The sequence below is a fragment of the Sebastes fasciatus genome, chromosome 22 (assembly GCF_043250625.1).
Source record: "Sebastes fasciatus isolate fSebFas1 chromosome 22, fSebFas1.pri, whole genome shotgun sequence".
NCBI classification, from domain to species: Eukaryota; Metazoa; Chordata; class Actinopteri; order Perciformes; family Sebastidae; genus Sebastes; species Sebastes fasciatus.
In genome coordinates, this window is record NC_133816.1 from 5490414 (window position 1) to 5507244 (window position 16831).

The following is a 16831-nucleotide window of genomic DNA, read 5'->3' on the forward strand; positions in this document are numbered from 1 at the left end:
AATGTGTAGTGAATCAAACATGAAATCCTTCTGTGTCTAGCGCTAAGTTGATCTGCAGGTGTTGGTTGCATGGTCAGTAGAAAGTGCAGCCTCTTGCGTTCAAAATGTGTGATTGTTGTTTTGGTTCAGTGATGCGCACACTGTAACACTGTATCCTTTTAATATACACCATTAACTTACTTGAATCTTCATTCAACAAAAACTAAAAGTAGGTTTTGCTGTCTACTTGTTCTGATTATTTGATTTTATTTGCACATTGAGAACACGGCAAGCTGGGAGTCATAAACACATTTTAAAGGGGAACACAACCTAAATTAAGAATCCCAATATGTTATTTCCATGGTCTAGGAAAAGTTCAATCAATATTTATGAACATGAGCTACTCTCTCTCAAAGTCAGAAACCAGAGAAGTAAGTCTCAAACTGGATGTCATAGGGTATATAGTCTGGAGCAGCTCCATAGATAATGACTGTGAACCCACAGAATGTTTGTTTTCTTTTTTATACCCAAATGAGCTTTATTCTATTGTAGTGTTGTCAGTTGTGAAACAGAACATGTACCCGTATACTCAGAACATTCCTCTGGGTGCTTTCAGTGTCATCCAGAACATCTTTCCCAAGTGGTGCAGGGATGACAGACTCGCAGGGGTTCCCTCGACCAAAAACCAATGGGATTTTTCCATTGTGTTTTGGATTTTTGAAAAAAAAAAGCTCTACGGAAAACAAACATTTACTTACATGTTTTGTTCTATAAGATGTAGTCTCTACAAATGAACACCACTTCTATGATTTTTTAAGCAAATTGTCAGAAGTAAAAAGTTAACGTTAGGCTACAAACAAACTACAGCGCAGTCGCATGAACGGGAGCATACACAGCGAGGCTGTACCGGCGGACGAGTCGGCATGATGATGTCTTGTAGTTTCATTTAGCCACTTGTTAGCAACCTCCTTTTTTAAGACACGTAAAAGCTTAAAAATTAGTCAAGTATTTCAAGCATTTACTGATGTATTTTATATTGTGGAACAAAATGTTAAAATCTCCTAAGCTTGTGTTAACCACAGATCTTATTTCAGGCATCTAACCAAAGACCCATTAAAAAAAAAACATTGACTTCAAGAAGAGCAAACCAGAAGTGCTAATATGCTAACTCATTTCCGGGTTTTAGGACCCATTCCTGCACCACTTTATTCATTGTCTATGTACATTTTATTCTTGATGACATCACCAATTAGAGTTTTAGCACTCTAGTTTTGGGGTTTGGGAGAGAGTTGTTCATGTTTACTAATATCTATAGACTGCCTTAGACCATATAGGAATGACATGTATGAATTTTGAAAATGGGCGATGTTCCCCTTTAAGTTTCACTTTTCATCTGATGACATTTTAACAATGCAAGCTATATCTCACTTGTAGAAAGCATGCTGAGAAGTCTAAAGCCAATTCTCTTCAAACCTGATTTACTTTGGAGATTGGAGCTGGTACCCAGTTTGCTATTTTTGGCATAACTTGTATTCTGAGGAATAGCTGTATTACTTTGCGAGAGAACCAGCGAGAGGTCTGATTATGTATATCAAGCCCTGAAACAATGCTGGTTTTGTAAATGAGTCAGTCCGGCTCTGGTTCACTTTGAAACTGATTGATTTGGAGGAAAAAGAGAAATAGAGCAGAGGTGCAGTTCTGCTAGCTGTTCAGGGCCAATCAATATTGTATGGATGATGGGTAGCATTAAAATGCAACTGTGTCTCAAATGCATGAAGTATAAACAAGAAGTTTATTATGTCAAGCAGCCCGTAACTTTGAAATAATGTTGTAATGAACAACATGAGCAAAAGTACTCAAAAACAATACAACCATGGCTTAAAAACAGCATGTTTCACAATCCTGCCAATTACATGGTATTCCTTTTCTGCCAAATAGCATTAAAATGACAACTTCTATCAGTATTTTTGGACAAAAACATTCTGTGGGATTGTAAGAAATCTTGTGTTGTTTTACTGTTGCTGAGAAAGCAGGATATGAATCAATTTGGGACTCGAAAACATTGCGCTGATGGTTCCATGCTGCTCTCACAGCTAACCTGGTGCCGTTCACATCACAATCTGTTACCATCATATTAACATATACAATGCCGATGTTTGAGAAGTTATATGGTTCATTGTATTTGAGCAATGTGTCAACTTTTATCTGATAAAAAAAAAAATCACTGCTCTCAAATGAATGACCTCCTATTGATGGGCTGTATAACAATCTTACATATTCACTGGTCAATACTCCGATTTGCAGTGTGATGTGTTGACAGTATATCCATATGTCAAATGAGTCAGTAACGTTGGCTGTTTATAATGGTGTAGTCCAGCGTCTTGTGTCATTTGGTGTTAGCCGTGTTGAACTGTTAAGATGTGACTATGTAGGCAGCCTCTTTATGTAATTATAACATGTATCATATATGTATTTTTATCATAGTTAAATTTGAGTTGCCACATATTTGTGTATTTGAGTCTATACAGCCATGCTAGCAGCTAATGAGGCTGTAATTAGACATAGCAGTGCTAACATCAACATGCTATGAATACAACGACAAGTCAAACATAATATTTACCATGTTCGCCATCTTAGTTTAGCGTGTTAGCATGCTGGCATTTGCAAATTTGCACTGAACACAAAGTTCAGACGAGGCTGATGGGAATGTCATTAGTTTTGAAGGTATTTGGAAAGTTTTGGACAAATTTGAATGTTGACCTGGTGATGGCACTGGTTGAGGAGTTAAGTTATCACCAAAGTTGTCAGAATTCACAGTTTCCAACTTTCCATTTATATATTTTCATTCACATTTTGAAGTATTGCGTTAGAAAAGCTGAATGGAAACGGAAAAATTCAATAAAACTTCCTCAACTGCGAAAAAAAAGAAGTTTTTACACTCACTTGAGGTGGTAAATGTGATATGGAAACGTCCTTTGCCGAACAAGTTCTGGCGTAGCGAACATTTACCTCGCATGACCGATCAGCTGTTTCCACTGTCGGCGTCTTCTCGGATCCTCCCATAACGTGTGAATGCTTGTCTTCGACTTCTGGACAGCATGAAACATCGCCAATACTGGCTGACATGAAATAACTATTAAAACTGAAACAAATTCCTGAAGACCTCTCTCCAGTATTCTCTCGTAGATGGATAGATGGCCAAGATGACTTGTTTTGTTTCCATTGAGCAACCTCTACTTCTTCTTGTTTACTGGCGGATTACAGCCATGGAGCCTATAGCGCCAACTTCTGACTAAACTATGCCCGAGTTTGTTCGCTCCAAACCAGTTGATGGAAACGCGCCATTTCTTTTTCTGCGACATTTCAAAAGTTCGCTTAAGATTCGCTTGACAATTTAATGGAAACACAGCTACTGAGGGGGACTGTACCAAATTCCATGACAATTCATCCAATTTGACTCAAAACCACATGTAAACATTGTGGTGGCAGTAAAAGAAAAGCCAAGGAATCAGCGAAGTCAGTAAAATTCATCCCCCCGGGGACCATGAATGTCTGTACAAAATTTCTTGACAATCCATCCAATAGTTGTAGAGATATTTCAATCTGGACCAAAGTGGTTGACATTGCCATCCATAGAGCCATACATCCAGCATGGCTAAAAGTGAAGCCAAACAGCACTCATATTGATGCCTTTTCTCTCTGGTCTTGTGTTATAAAGTGGCTTTCTGCTGCTGACTTCAGGAACCACCAAATAAAACAATGTAAAAACACAATACACGACACTACAGGGGCCCATTTTGATTTGTCTCACCGCAAACTTTTGTCTGACCAAACATTTGAATGAACATCAAGTTCGCTTTGATTTATTTCACTTTCAGACTCAAAAGCTGTTGAAAAGGGTGAAAAGGTTTCAACAGTTCTTAGTGTTTATAATTGTTGACCCTCATCATGAAATTCCCAGCCACGGCTTTTTTTTTCTGAAACCACTGTTCCATGACAGTACTTGGGATGCTGTGAGAAAACAGCGGGCCAAATACAATGTTTTTGAGCAAGAATGATGTTTCGCCTTGACAGGCAGCTTAAGATCTCTCAGCACTTCAGGACCCAGTTTGAGTCCGATTCATTTTATTTACGACCAGAGGCCTCACAATGGTTCTCTTTTTTTTGTCGGGATTGATTAAAAAACATCTGAAAACTCCTTTTGAATGATCCTGATAGACTGAGTTATTCTTTCATTTGTGCTTCATCAAACTGAAACGTTAGAGCGTTATTGTTGGCATATCTCTACAAATATCTTCAATGTTACAGTTGGTTTGTATGGTAATCTCTCCTTACAGTGTATAATCAGAATGAAAATATTGTGATGAATATTGTAAATAATGATGATATCTGAAAATAACGTTGGGTATTTTATCTGGACCACCGGCTCCCATGTGGCGAGCGTTTTCTCAGCAGCTGTCAAAAATATACCACCAAAATCAAGAGGATGTCGTATCGTCACACAGAATATTCCTCTCAGTGGTGTCAAGTGTCATTTCAAAGTGAGCAATAATGAAGTGACTGCCAAGCGCAGTAAACCCCCTTCTGTTTCTTTTAAAGCCTTAAAAAACGAACCTATGGAGAAACCAGGGTCGATGTGAATCATTGTAAAGTGAGAGTCAAACTCCACCTGTGGTTACATACTTTAAACTGGGCCCGGACCCTTCGCTGGCAGCGCCTGACATTATCCTGGAAACAGTCCAATAGGAGCAGGGCTGGAGGCTGAAGCCGAGCCAAACAGTGGGATCAAATTGAGGACTAAGAGTTGTGCAACATAATCCTGTATTTTGCGCCACAGTAACACATCTGGAGTGTCCTAAATCAGCCAAACACCGCGTAAAAGGCAGTGTTCTTATTTATTTTATTCTTACTTTGTTACTTTTATTCCCATTCCTTATAGAGTGCTGCACGCATGATGTATTTTTGTAGGCCAACCAGGAAGTTAGCATTGCACTGGGTCCCTTGACAAAAAGCCAATGGGATTTTTCCATTGGATTTTGGATTATTGCAGAAAATAAACTCTGTGGCAAACACACGTTTATGATACTTACACGACCACTTTTATGATTTTTGTGTAAAAAGTGTAGTTGTTCCGATACCAGTACGTACCAGAGTACACAGTCTATGCACTGATCCGATACCATCATTTACTGTATTACATGGCTTTGTTGAATGCTCTATTCTGATTGGTCAATCAAGGCTTTCTATGGTCTGTTATTTCTTTCTAGCAGACTGTTGCTATGTATAACTGACCGTTGCTATGGGCGCTGTTCTGATCTCGGACTCTGGCGGACCTCTTTTGTGTCAAATTATTGACTTTTAAAGTAAGAAGCCGTGTAATAAGCAGGTAATGTACAGCGAGCTGGTCATTGTGGGGAAAGAAACCCCAACAGTATCCCTTACTTATCACGTTGGTATTGGATCGTTACTCGGTATCGGACGATACAGCAAGTTCAGGTAGCGGAATCGGTATTGGGAAGGAAAAAATGGTATCGGAACATCTCTAGTAAAAAGCTAACGTCAGGCTATAAACAAACTACACAGCGGCTGCATGTTTAAGACAAGTGACCTTATTTCAGGCAACTAATGAAAAAAACATTAAAAAAACATTGACTTCGAGACAAGGGACCCGGAAGTGCAAAATTGCTAACTCATTTCTGGGTTTTAGGACTCCTGCAGCACTCTATAGAGGGATTTATTCACAGAGGTAGGTTTATTAGATGACATGCTGAAACATAAAGAAAGAGGCTGGGTGTTGGAAGTCATTAGTATGATTGATTTGTACTTTTAATCCTGTTTTTTTAGCTGCTGATAAAAGCCCAGTGTCATAAAGTCATTCCTTGGAGCAACTTTTGACACCCAGCCAATTATTGGTGAGCTTCGCAGTCTGTTCAAAAACGTTCACCAACCCCATTACATTACTGTGATTATTTTTGAACCTCTAACATGACGACAAAATGCTATTCTTTGGCGGTATGGGGGTCAAAAGAGTCTTCAAAACGATTTGCATAATTACTCTTCACAGCATTGTTGCTGCCTGAAATTGGATCTGGATATTTTCTGTGATGCAGAACCAGACAGGGAAGATTGTTCCTTTTGGTTACGTTAACTTCCAATCTTGACAGTTCCTTTCATGTTGAGTGGAAAGAGCAATTTTCCTTCCTAGATATCATCCATTCCACTGCAAGTTGACAAGTCTTCTTCAAATGGAGTCCCCATGCATGTACTTCTGTGTAATCACAAGAGCTCAACTTTTAATTTCCAGCTAGTCTAAAAGTCATAGCGTTACCCTTTGACTAAATTGTGAATGCACACACTTTTTTTGGGGGCAGAGAGCAAACAAAATGCCACTGCCTGAAAAATAGTTTCCAGCTGCCAACCTCAGGAAAAGACTGCACGTATTACTGAGAGGAAGAGGTCATTTTGGGAGAGATGCTCCCAGTTTCCAAACTGAGAACTCTACCTGCATACAATACGACCCAGTCAAGTCTTCAACATGTAAAACCCGGCAAAGCGTGTAATTGTTTTACTCCTCCAGCTGTGCTTTAGCAGATTGATAGTGTTGACAGGAAAATGGCAAACAGGAAAACACTGTCTAGATAAACAAATTAAAAGCCAGGGCATCCGTGCTGAAAGGAAAGACTGAGAGAAAAAGAAACATTGTTGACAGCATGAAACACACTTTTGTGGTGCGTTCCCTTTTTCCACCTCAGGTTATGTATAAATAGAGCCTAAATACTTAATGAACCTTGAGATTTTTAGGTGTTTGGAGTCCAAAGGCAATATTTTTCAGTGGCTCTTCCTCGTCCTGCTGTGGGGGTGGTTAGACTGGGAGAATACTTGAAGAATATGAAACTTATACAAACAAAAAGACAATTAAATTACTGTATTATATTCTTCTCTTTTCGCAGGACCTCCGGGAAAGCGAGGAAGAAGAGGCCGCAATGGAGAACCTGGTATGTACATTTGTGTGTGTTTTTGTGTGTGTGTGTGTGTGTGTGTGTGTGTGTGTGTGTGTGTGTGTGTGTGTGTGTGTGTGTGTGTGTGTGTGTGTGTGTGTGTGTGTGTGTGGCCAGAGATCACTGACTGTCTCAATCCAGAAACATTCAAGGAATAATTCAGGAGGACATCAGCAAATCATACTGCAGTTACAATCATGTAAAAGTACACTGTATATCTTCGGAGGCCAAAATAGGTTATAGATGTGCAATTTGTGGCCTGGTGGTTTCAGTGTTCGCTCGGATTGTTTCAGCTTCAGTCGCTATAGAAACACTAGATTTTTCACAGTGAAACTGGGAGACGGTGCAGTTTGAAAAAAGTGATGCCCAAACTTGTTGAAGCTGACGACGTCCGTGTCTGAGTTTTGAGACAAACTAATATGCTGAACCACGACACGATGATGTACTTAAACCTGCAGAATGTTTTTTTGGCATCATTGGGCAAAAATGTCATAATAACCTTTCAGCATATTGTAATTCAAGTGTTCTGAGAGAAAACTAGACTTCTGCTCCTCCTCATGGCTCTGTTTTCAGGCTTTAATAAATCTCGCCTGTGACGGGAGACTTTGGCCAATCACAGGTCATTTCAGAAAGAGAGAGCATCCCTATTGGTTGCTCATTCAACGGAGGCAGCTGTCAATCACTCGCTCTGATCAGCTCTGCCTAGTTTGACCGTTTGATCAGAGTTTGCGAGTGACTGACAGCTGCTCAGAGACGGCAAGGCTCCAGCTCGGCTCTGATTGGTTGTTTTCCTCCAGTCTGTGAAATCTTGCTGATGCCATTAGGAGCACCGGAGGACATCGGAGGACATGCATTGCTCATGCATACTGTCAGGATTTAGTGACCGTTTTATAAAAACAACTTTTTTTAAATCACATTTGCTCCATTTCTACCCACTGCTGCTTTAAGTTCTGCATATGTATATAATAGTTGTGTGCCTCCACAAATTCAGCAACAAGTTGTCGTAATGCGTTCTCCAACCTCCCCTCCCTCCCTCCCTCCCTCCCACACACTCTCTCCTGAGCTGACTCAACAAACTTGGCGCGGGCCGAGGCCCGGAGTAATCCAGGAGAAGGACACGTTGTGCGGTGACACTCCCGCAGACGCGTCACCAACAAATTGAATTTGCAGCGAGAACATGCACTGCACTGTAACTTGGCAAGGAGCTGCGTCCACACTCCGTTCACCTGATAGTGAGAGTGATAATGGGCTCTGGAGTGTGGCAGCGTTTGGCTGCAGCAGAGCGCACGCAGCCAGTGCTTTGGAACAAAAGTACTGCCCTTGTAAAAAGGAATTAGAGAGACGGGGCAAAGCAAGGTCCCAATTTTGAGCGAGGGAGGGTAATAAGGGAGCGGTTTGGTTTCACAGCCTGAGAAACAAACACTGTGTCTGTGAGGGGAGAAAAAATCCAGCCGCTACTTTTTAAAGTCCCAGGAATCAAATTTAATCAGCTGTTATTTGAGTATCAAAGATTCTATTACTTCCTTCATTGTTTTGATTTTGCCAAATGAATTTTGAATCCCGTTGTGGCCATGTTCAGCATTTTGAGATGCGGATCAGTGCCTCTCTGCCTTTCCTTTTTTGTTTGTTTTTCTGATTCACATAATACTACAGTAATCCAGTGCCTGACTTGAAAGCCAAGGAAGATGGAGAAGAAAAAAAAAAGAGAAATCGAATGACAGATAGACAACAGTTCAATGTTCTGGTTGGCTGCAGATCTGAAAATACCGCCAGCCTTTGTTTACACAGCGCTCAACTTTCAAATAAACATCCATCATGCCAGCGTATTTCAAATGGCACCATTGTGCTAAGACAGTTTTTTCTCTCTCTCTCTGGTCAGCCAGAACAAATGTGGAGAATGTGAATGGCTTCCTCTTGACAAATCAATTGGAAACAAGCGAGCAATCATAAGCCACTCACAATGTCTGGACTGGAGAGGCACAGCGGTCTAAGGGAAGACAATGGGGAACAATTGGGATGACAGGCCTTAGCATTCTGTGTAATAGCCCAAATTACAGTACTAAACAAGGCTCAAGTATGTTGTCAAATCCGACAAACCTGACTACCTGAAAGAGGGCCTCGCCTGCCAGAGAGACTGTTTTATTAACCCTTTGAAGTAGAAAATGGTCCACCAATGCCTACCTTGGAATTTTAAAATTCTAAAATCTGTACAACCTAAGCTAAAAGGTTATATAGGTGAATAAACCATAATAATTGAGAATTGTTATGTATTGTTATGTTCTGCTTTCTGCTGCAAAAAGACTGAATGATCTAGCTATTATGATTTTTATTTTCCATCAATTTAAACAGGATCATGCAAACAGCAATCTCCAGTGGGGAAATCTGGCGCCGCTGCACGTTGTCACTGCGTTTTGTACCGCATGTATCGTAACGTAATGACATCATCACGAGCATACAACACGTTGACGAGAAAGACGGAAGCCTTGGCTTTCCACTGCAAAAAGAATGAATGCTCTAGCTATATTTATTTTAGGTCGATTTAAACAGGATCATGCAAAACAGCGACCTCCCACGTCCGCCCGCAGGAGGTCCGTTTTTAAAGGGTTAATGTCAGCGAAGCAGTGTTCACAGCTTATTACAGCTTTTTATCTAGTTATGTGCAACTTCCACAAAAATATTCATGGCATTTTAATTGGCTTTACAAAAGCAATACTTTAGAAGTCTCTGTACAGAGAATGTCATTTTAAATGTGGCCACTTTAAATGCTCTAAAAGTGATTCTGCATATTAGCATGCAATTACAGCTCAGTTATTTCTGCTACATTTACTGTTTGGATATGTTGGCAAGCACGAAAAAAACAATATTCTGTGTGAAACTCACAGAAGCATTCAAAACACATAAATCTGATGGCACTGTGCTGCATTATTGGAGCCCAGTGTCAAAACTCTGTGTACCCGTTCCACAGGAGAAAAACTGAAAAATATTTAGGAGCCATTATTTATATGACTGCAAAAAATTCACCCCTTGACGGGACATTCTGCACTGTAAGCCTTCTGCAAATCCAGCTTCCCTCTTTTAAGTTTACAACGCTGGTTGATGTTGAAGGAAAGCATATTTAATTCATGATTCGCTTTAACCAAAAGTAAGTAAGCTGCAGCAAGTTTCCCCACAAATTTATGGCGAGGTGTTTTGCAGTTTGCTCATCTATAAAGACGAGAGGGAAGCTTTTCGCCCCCACACTTGGCTGCAACCGACAGAGAGAACAAATAGGAAAAAGACACGGTGATATTTACCTATGCATTCAAAATGAATGGGACACTTCATCAGAATCCCTTGTTTGTTTACCGGTAACATATGGAAAGGAAAATTGTGGCATGACAGTTAAGAATTTCTGTAGCAGTGAAAGCAACACTCTCAAACTGTCCTAGCAGGTGGTCAATGCTGGAAAGTGTTAGACGTCTCCTCCCGTATTTTCCTCATGAGAGTAATCATCCCTTTTTTACTGATGAACCTGCCTTCACAAAAGGAGGAATTGATGCTCAAATTGAGCAATTTAACCCTACAGTGGTGCATCAGTGTCGAGTATGAAGAAAAGGAGCTCTTTCTTTGCAACAAATGGCCTGACTCTTCTTTAAAAAACACTGACGTAGAAAGCCACATTGCAGCTTCTCTCTAACCTTTATGTCATGTTGGAGTATAATAACAACTTTCACCAGTTTGTTAGCAATCACAAATTCAATGCAGTGCCTGTCCAGTGTGTTCAGTTGTACATTATCTGGCACTGGTTAGCAAAAGCAGGAGCTTGACAAACTCAAAGTGAGCTTTGAAGGTAGATTATTTAACATTCTGTCACAGACTATTTAAATTTACATGGATTATATTTCATCAAGTGATGTTTTTGGTCTAACTAAAAGACCATTAAATTTAAAAAGCCATACCTTTTGAGGTGGCTATTATGTGCTTTGCAGCCAATTTCTTTGATTTTTCAGTAATTGCTAGTTAAAAAAAAGTTGTACCGAGCCATTCGACACAGTGGGACGTGTCAAAAAGAGCGCACAGCGGAGCAGGTTTATTAAAAGCTAAGTGGTCTACTGTAACTCAACGATCCATAAAACAACGCTACAGAAGTGCAGCCCAGTGCAGCCTCAAACACACGGCTCCTTAAAGGCTCCAGCTGCTGGAAGGATTTGCGCTTTCCCCTGGTCATGAAGAAGAACAGTTCAAGGACATAGGACTTGTAAAGAAGAAATAATCCATTTTTTTTTTTTAGGGTTAAAGCAGCTGGGTACCTTTTTAATAAGAACCTAAAGACCTAAAATGATTTGCAGGGCCCAGAAGTGCGTTGGCACACGGGGCCTTTGAGCAGCAGTAATTGGGGAAAAGACGAGTGTCACCTCGCAAAAACGTGGGAGGACTTTTTTTTAACAAGCGCACAACCCCGTGTAGTAGTGAAATTAGAGCAACTACAAATGTCAAATGTGATCACCAGGCCTGGTTGCCATTGTTGGCCCAACTGCATGGGGAATAGATAGGAATCACTATTGTTCTATACCATACTGTAGGTAGAAATGCAGATGGGATTTTAGAGTTATACTGAATGTTTGTGTATGAGTCAGTAAACGCATCATGGCAGAGATGCATCTTCATGAAATGTTCCTTCCCAAAGAAAAAATACTCATCAATCTTGAGCCTGATTTCCCATCCTAGTTATTTGGATATGTGGTTTTAGTGGAACATTGATGATCTGAGTCTGTTTGATCGCTGATTGAAAACACACTAAGTCTTTTTTTCCCCCCTTTCTCTTTCAGGACCTCCTGTAAGTATGCCTGCTTCACATCTTCTCCAACTGTGATAGCCATGTGAAGGTAAAAACTCCCAACAGTAAAACATGACTGCATGAATGCAATCCAGCTAATATTTCTTCACTGTTTTGAAGTCAGGAACAATTTACATGAAAAGGAAATATTAGCATAAAATCACAATGTCACATTTGGGGGAAATACACTTATTTGCTGTCATGCTGAGATTTAGATCTGTATAAAGCTACAGCCAGCATCTGGACAGGAAACAAAGGTAATGAAATCTGGCTACCAGCACCTCTAAAGTCTTGTCGTCACAGTGAGGTTGCCAGGTAACCAGTTGAGACTCCAGGAAATTACAGCAACCAGCCCCCGTAAAACCACAAATTGTAATTTTTCTATGGATTAAACAAACGAGGTATAACATGCTAATTAGGGAGCTTTAAAGGTACCAATAGGTGGATTGGATTCCATCCCCTTTGGACAGAGCCAGGCTGTTTCTCCTTGTTTTCTAGTCTTTATAGAGTGGTGCAGGAATGAGTCGTAAAACCCGGAAATGAGTTAACATTTTAGCACTTCTGGTTCCCTCGTCTGGAAGTCAATGTTTTTCTTTAATGGGTTTTTAGTTAGATACCTGAAATAAGGTCTGTGATTAACACAAGCTGAAGAGATTTTAACATTTTGTTCAATGATATATCAGTAAATGTCCTACTCATGAATTATTACGCTTTTGTCTTAAAAAAGGAGGTTGCTAACAAGCGGCTAAATGAGACTAAAAAACGTCATCACGCTGACTCGTTCGCCTTGACAGCATCGTTGTGTATACTCGCGCTTATGCGACCGCGGTGTAGTTTGTTTATAGCCTAACGTTAGCGTTTTACGTCTGCCGATTGCATTCACACTTTGAAAATTATAAAAGTGGTGTTCATTTGTGGAGATTATTAACAAAACATGTAAGTATCCTAAATGTTTGTTTGCCTCGGAGCTTATTTTCTGCAATAATCCAAAACCCAGTGGAAAAATCTCAATGGCTTTTTGTTGATGTGACCTGTGCGATTCTAACTTCTGGGTTGGCCTACAAAAATACATCATCCCTGCACCACTCTATGCTAAGCTAAATTAAGCGACTGCTTGGGTGTACAGACACTCTTGGAAAGAAAGCGAAGACATTTCCCAAAATGTCGAACTATTCCTTCTCAGTGCTTGTGCACATACATCTGGGTATCTGGAGTGCCTACCAACCAAAAAACTGTCAAATAAGACAACCCAGTCAGTTTCTTTGTGGGCTGCCTAGACCAGAAACATGTGATTCAACAAGCCATTCAGATTTGGCTCCCCTTCCTATGTCACATTCAGACTCATTAGAATGTATCGCCATGAGCTTGAGAACTACCTTTTGCAAAGGTGCACCATATTTTTCTCACAAGCCAATCAGAGCAGACTGGGTTTTTTGGGGAGGGGGTCTTAAAGAGACAGGCGCTAAAACGGAGCATTTCAGACGGAGGGTGAAAACAGATATATTCAGACTGACAGTATGAGAAAAATAAAGTGTTTTTTTAACATTAAAGCATGTAAACATGCTCTAGTAGAAACTCAAAATACAAGTATGAACCTGAAAATAAGCATGATATGTCCCCTTTAAGTACGACGTAAAAAGCTGCAAAGCAGGAAAAAAAAGTATTAAACTGTTTACAATTGATGTAAAAGACATCTGATTGTGACAAATTAGCTACCAGAAATCTCCGTTGTACCACACAGTCTGACTCTATTATTAAACTAATCTCTTCATCCCTGAATTCACCTAATGGGGACCCTTGTCCCTGTCATTTGGACAGTCTGGTTTGTAATATCCTTGCTACCAGTCTCCATCCGTGCCAGCTCCGTGCACCCGAACAGATTATCTCACCTCATTACACTGCCGGGTGATCACAGATCCACTCCCCTTAACAGATGGAAAACTTCAGAGTTTCCCCCAAAGATGAAGACAAACCCATACTTACATAAGCACCGAGGATTGTGACAGTCCGCCGTATAACCGGGTCAAGCGGGCACTGTATGTGTGTGCGCTGTTAAAATTATTTATAGTCCGGAGGCAAGTGTGATTGAATAGGTATAATAGCGTGTGCCGACTGAGCCGTAAAAATTGTAAGTTAATCCTCAGAGCCTTCTCAGACACTCGCTCCTGGGGTTCTGGGACGTAAGTAAGTGCAGGTGGTCTCACTTCTCAGACTCTCTCGCCAGGCCGTACATCTGACAAATAAAATCATACTGTGAGATGTCTCAAGAGCCGACTGAAGCCTGCAGAGTATTGTCTCTGAAATGTTGGATTTGCCAGTAAATGTATGAGACGACTTGTTGTTTTTGGTACACTGGGGATTGTTCCTTTGGGTGAGACGTAGTAAATCCAGTGCACAAACAGTAAGTACCTGACAATGCTCCAGTTGTGGCCTGCAAATCACTCTCTGATGAAGTCATTATAGGAAGCAGAAGTTGCTGTAAATGTGTGGTAGGGGTCCTAGTTTTACTGTAGGAAAAGCAAGAAGCCATACTGCATTACGCAAAAAGGCTGTAATTTACAGTACAGACCAACAAAACAGAAGGCTGACTGCATTTCTAAAAACAGTCTTTAAAAAAAAATGCAATGATCTGACAATGACTCACCCAATGGTCACCAAATCTGTTTCCGAAATAAAAAAAAAAAATCTTAAAAAAGAGACACTAGTAAGTGATCTCATGTGGTTTCTCATTCGGTATGCCCACCCGGGGGATGGCAGCGGACACGTCGCTATGAATATTCAACAGCTCCCTCTGTAACTCCGGGAACACTGCGTAAATTGTACACAGCCCTCCGAGCCAAACAGACCAACCACTGCTGAAGCTATTACAGATCTCTGTGACTTAATCGTTACCCGGCCGCCGATGAGCGGACAGGGACCTGCGGTTGCAGAGACAGAGAGAGAAAAATAGGTCTCCACAATCAGAACTCATCAGGAAAGATGCTCGTTGGCGGCTCGCGAGCGGCGATTAGACGTGGAAAAGTGATTTGCTTTGTTGTCATTTCCTTTTTTTTCCACTGCTTGAGCTGTTGTTTCAATTTTGCATGGGATCACGGGGTCAGTTGTGATGTTTAGATGGATATCTCTTCTTGTCTTCCAGACAGATTTAATTTAATTTATTAACCCCTCACCGTTCCGCTCTCTTTTATATAGAGAGGTGGGGTTGGGTGACAGGGGATGTTCAGGGGTAGATTAAAAGTCAACAGTAGATGTCACGTAGAAGTGGTGTACATCATCTGCAAGCTGGGACCTTGGATATTAATTTGAGATGCAGCTCAGCACTGTGTGTCAAGTTGTTCTAGTCATAAATCAGAAATAAGTGAATTAATAAATTAATTAATTAATTCCAATAAATTGTGAAAATGTATAAGGGCTTAGAACGTTATGATAGAAGTATATGATGGTTTCAAAAAATGGTCTCACTATATGAAATGGCTACTATGGGGACTAACATCATCACACATGAATTTATGTAATTCAGCGACTGTTTAGGGACCCCAGTATGCAGAAATATTAAAACACATCATTTTAGTATACGTGGAAATAACACATTTATACTGCATTCAAAAAACTGCATGTGATTATCAAAAAGTGGGCATGTCTGTAAAGGGGAGACTTGTGGGAACCCATAGAACTCAAATATATGGAGGTCAGAGGTCAAGGGACCCCTTTGAAAACTGCCAGTTTTTCCTCGCCAAAATTTAGCCTAACTTCATAGCGTTATTAAGCGTTCTTCCCAACAAACCAGCATGACATGGTTGGTACCAATAGGTTTTCTAGTTTCATTTGATACCAGTATCTTCACTCTGGCTTTAGAACTGAGCCCGCTACAACCTCTGAAAGACCGACTAGTCAGAGTGCAGCATTTACAAGAAGAGCATTTTGCCTCTTCTTGCCACTGAAACCAGAGTTAGTAAAGTCTGTTGAATGACAGCTGAGGCAAGATTTATCATGTCTTCTCATTTAAAAAAAAATCTTCCTTCCTCATCTTCCTGCGGCCCTTCAAGGGCGCTCCGTGTCAAAACATCCACCCCAAGCACCAACCGCTGTGTTTGTGCACACCATTTAACACCAATCAAGCATAAAACACCATCCCCGAGGCCGCACTAGAGCACCCACTAACACCATCCGCCGACTGCACTTCTTTTTAGCACAGACTGTATGCCACACTAAATTAAAATTATACAGACGGAGAAAGAAACTAGTATGCTTTGAAATCTGGTTAGCAGGAAGGGGGAATTATTTGAAAATGATACAATGTTGGAAATATCAAACCCGCTTCAGCATGCCTCTCTGCACCACACTGGAGACTGAAGCCAGGCCAGTTACAGTGCAGCACAGGAGCTCTAGCAAGTCAGGTAAATAAAGCTGGTTTGCGTCTGTATCTGCATTTGACAAGTAGTTTCCACCTAGCTGAGATTCCAGAGACGCAGGTTTGAGGATGATCTGTCACAACGTATGAATTATGCAGCTGTGTTACAGGGATTAGAGGCAATGTGGGGGTGAAGCAGAGGAGCCCGGGCGCCCTCAACCCTTCATCCTTCATCTGTTATGCACCGCAGCTCCACACCTGTTAATAAAACATATTCCAGCTGGACTTTGATCACTTTTGCCCTACGGAAGTGGAGAAGACGGCAGTTTATCTAAAGTGAAACTCTAGTTAGAGTTGGAGGTAGCACCGCATGCTCCGATGTTGTGTTAATTTAGAATTATTGCTATGTTGCATGTTGTGAATTTGAAACAGAAAGTGGCCTATAACAGTTTCACATCAGAAGAGGCTCACAGAGAGCTGCAGGTGGATCTAGCTGACACGACAGTGCTTATTTGGGCTCATAATGGCAGCTGTGCCTGAGGAGGCCTACCGGCACTGGATGTGACGACGTTCAGAGTTTGACCTTTTCAGATGTAAGTCCTCTGCTCGTGCTGTGCCCATCAGCAGCACTTGTCTGTCAGCAAATGACGAGAGGCAGCGCTCGAGCCAGCCATGAGCTTTACTCAC

General features: G+C 40.9%; 1 protein-coding gene across 1 annotated transcript in view; it reads left to right on the forward strand.

The window, feature by feature from the left end:
- The window catches only part of col25a1 (collagen type XXV alpha 1 chain), a 178312-nt gene that overhangs the window by 90533 nt on the left and 70948 nt on the right, over positions 1-16831 (forward strand). The window contains exons 3-4 of the mRNA XM_074624605.1: positions 6930-6974; positions 11786-11793. Coding sequence (XP_074480706.1) covers positions 6930-6974; positions 11786-11793 — 53 coding nt within the window. The remainder of the gene's footprint in view (positions 1-6929; positions 6975-11785; positions 11794-16831) is intronic.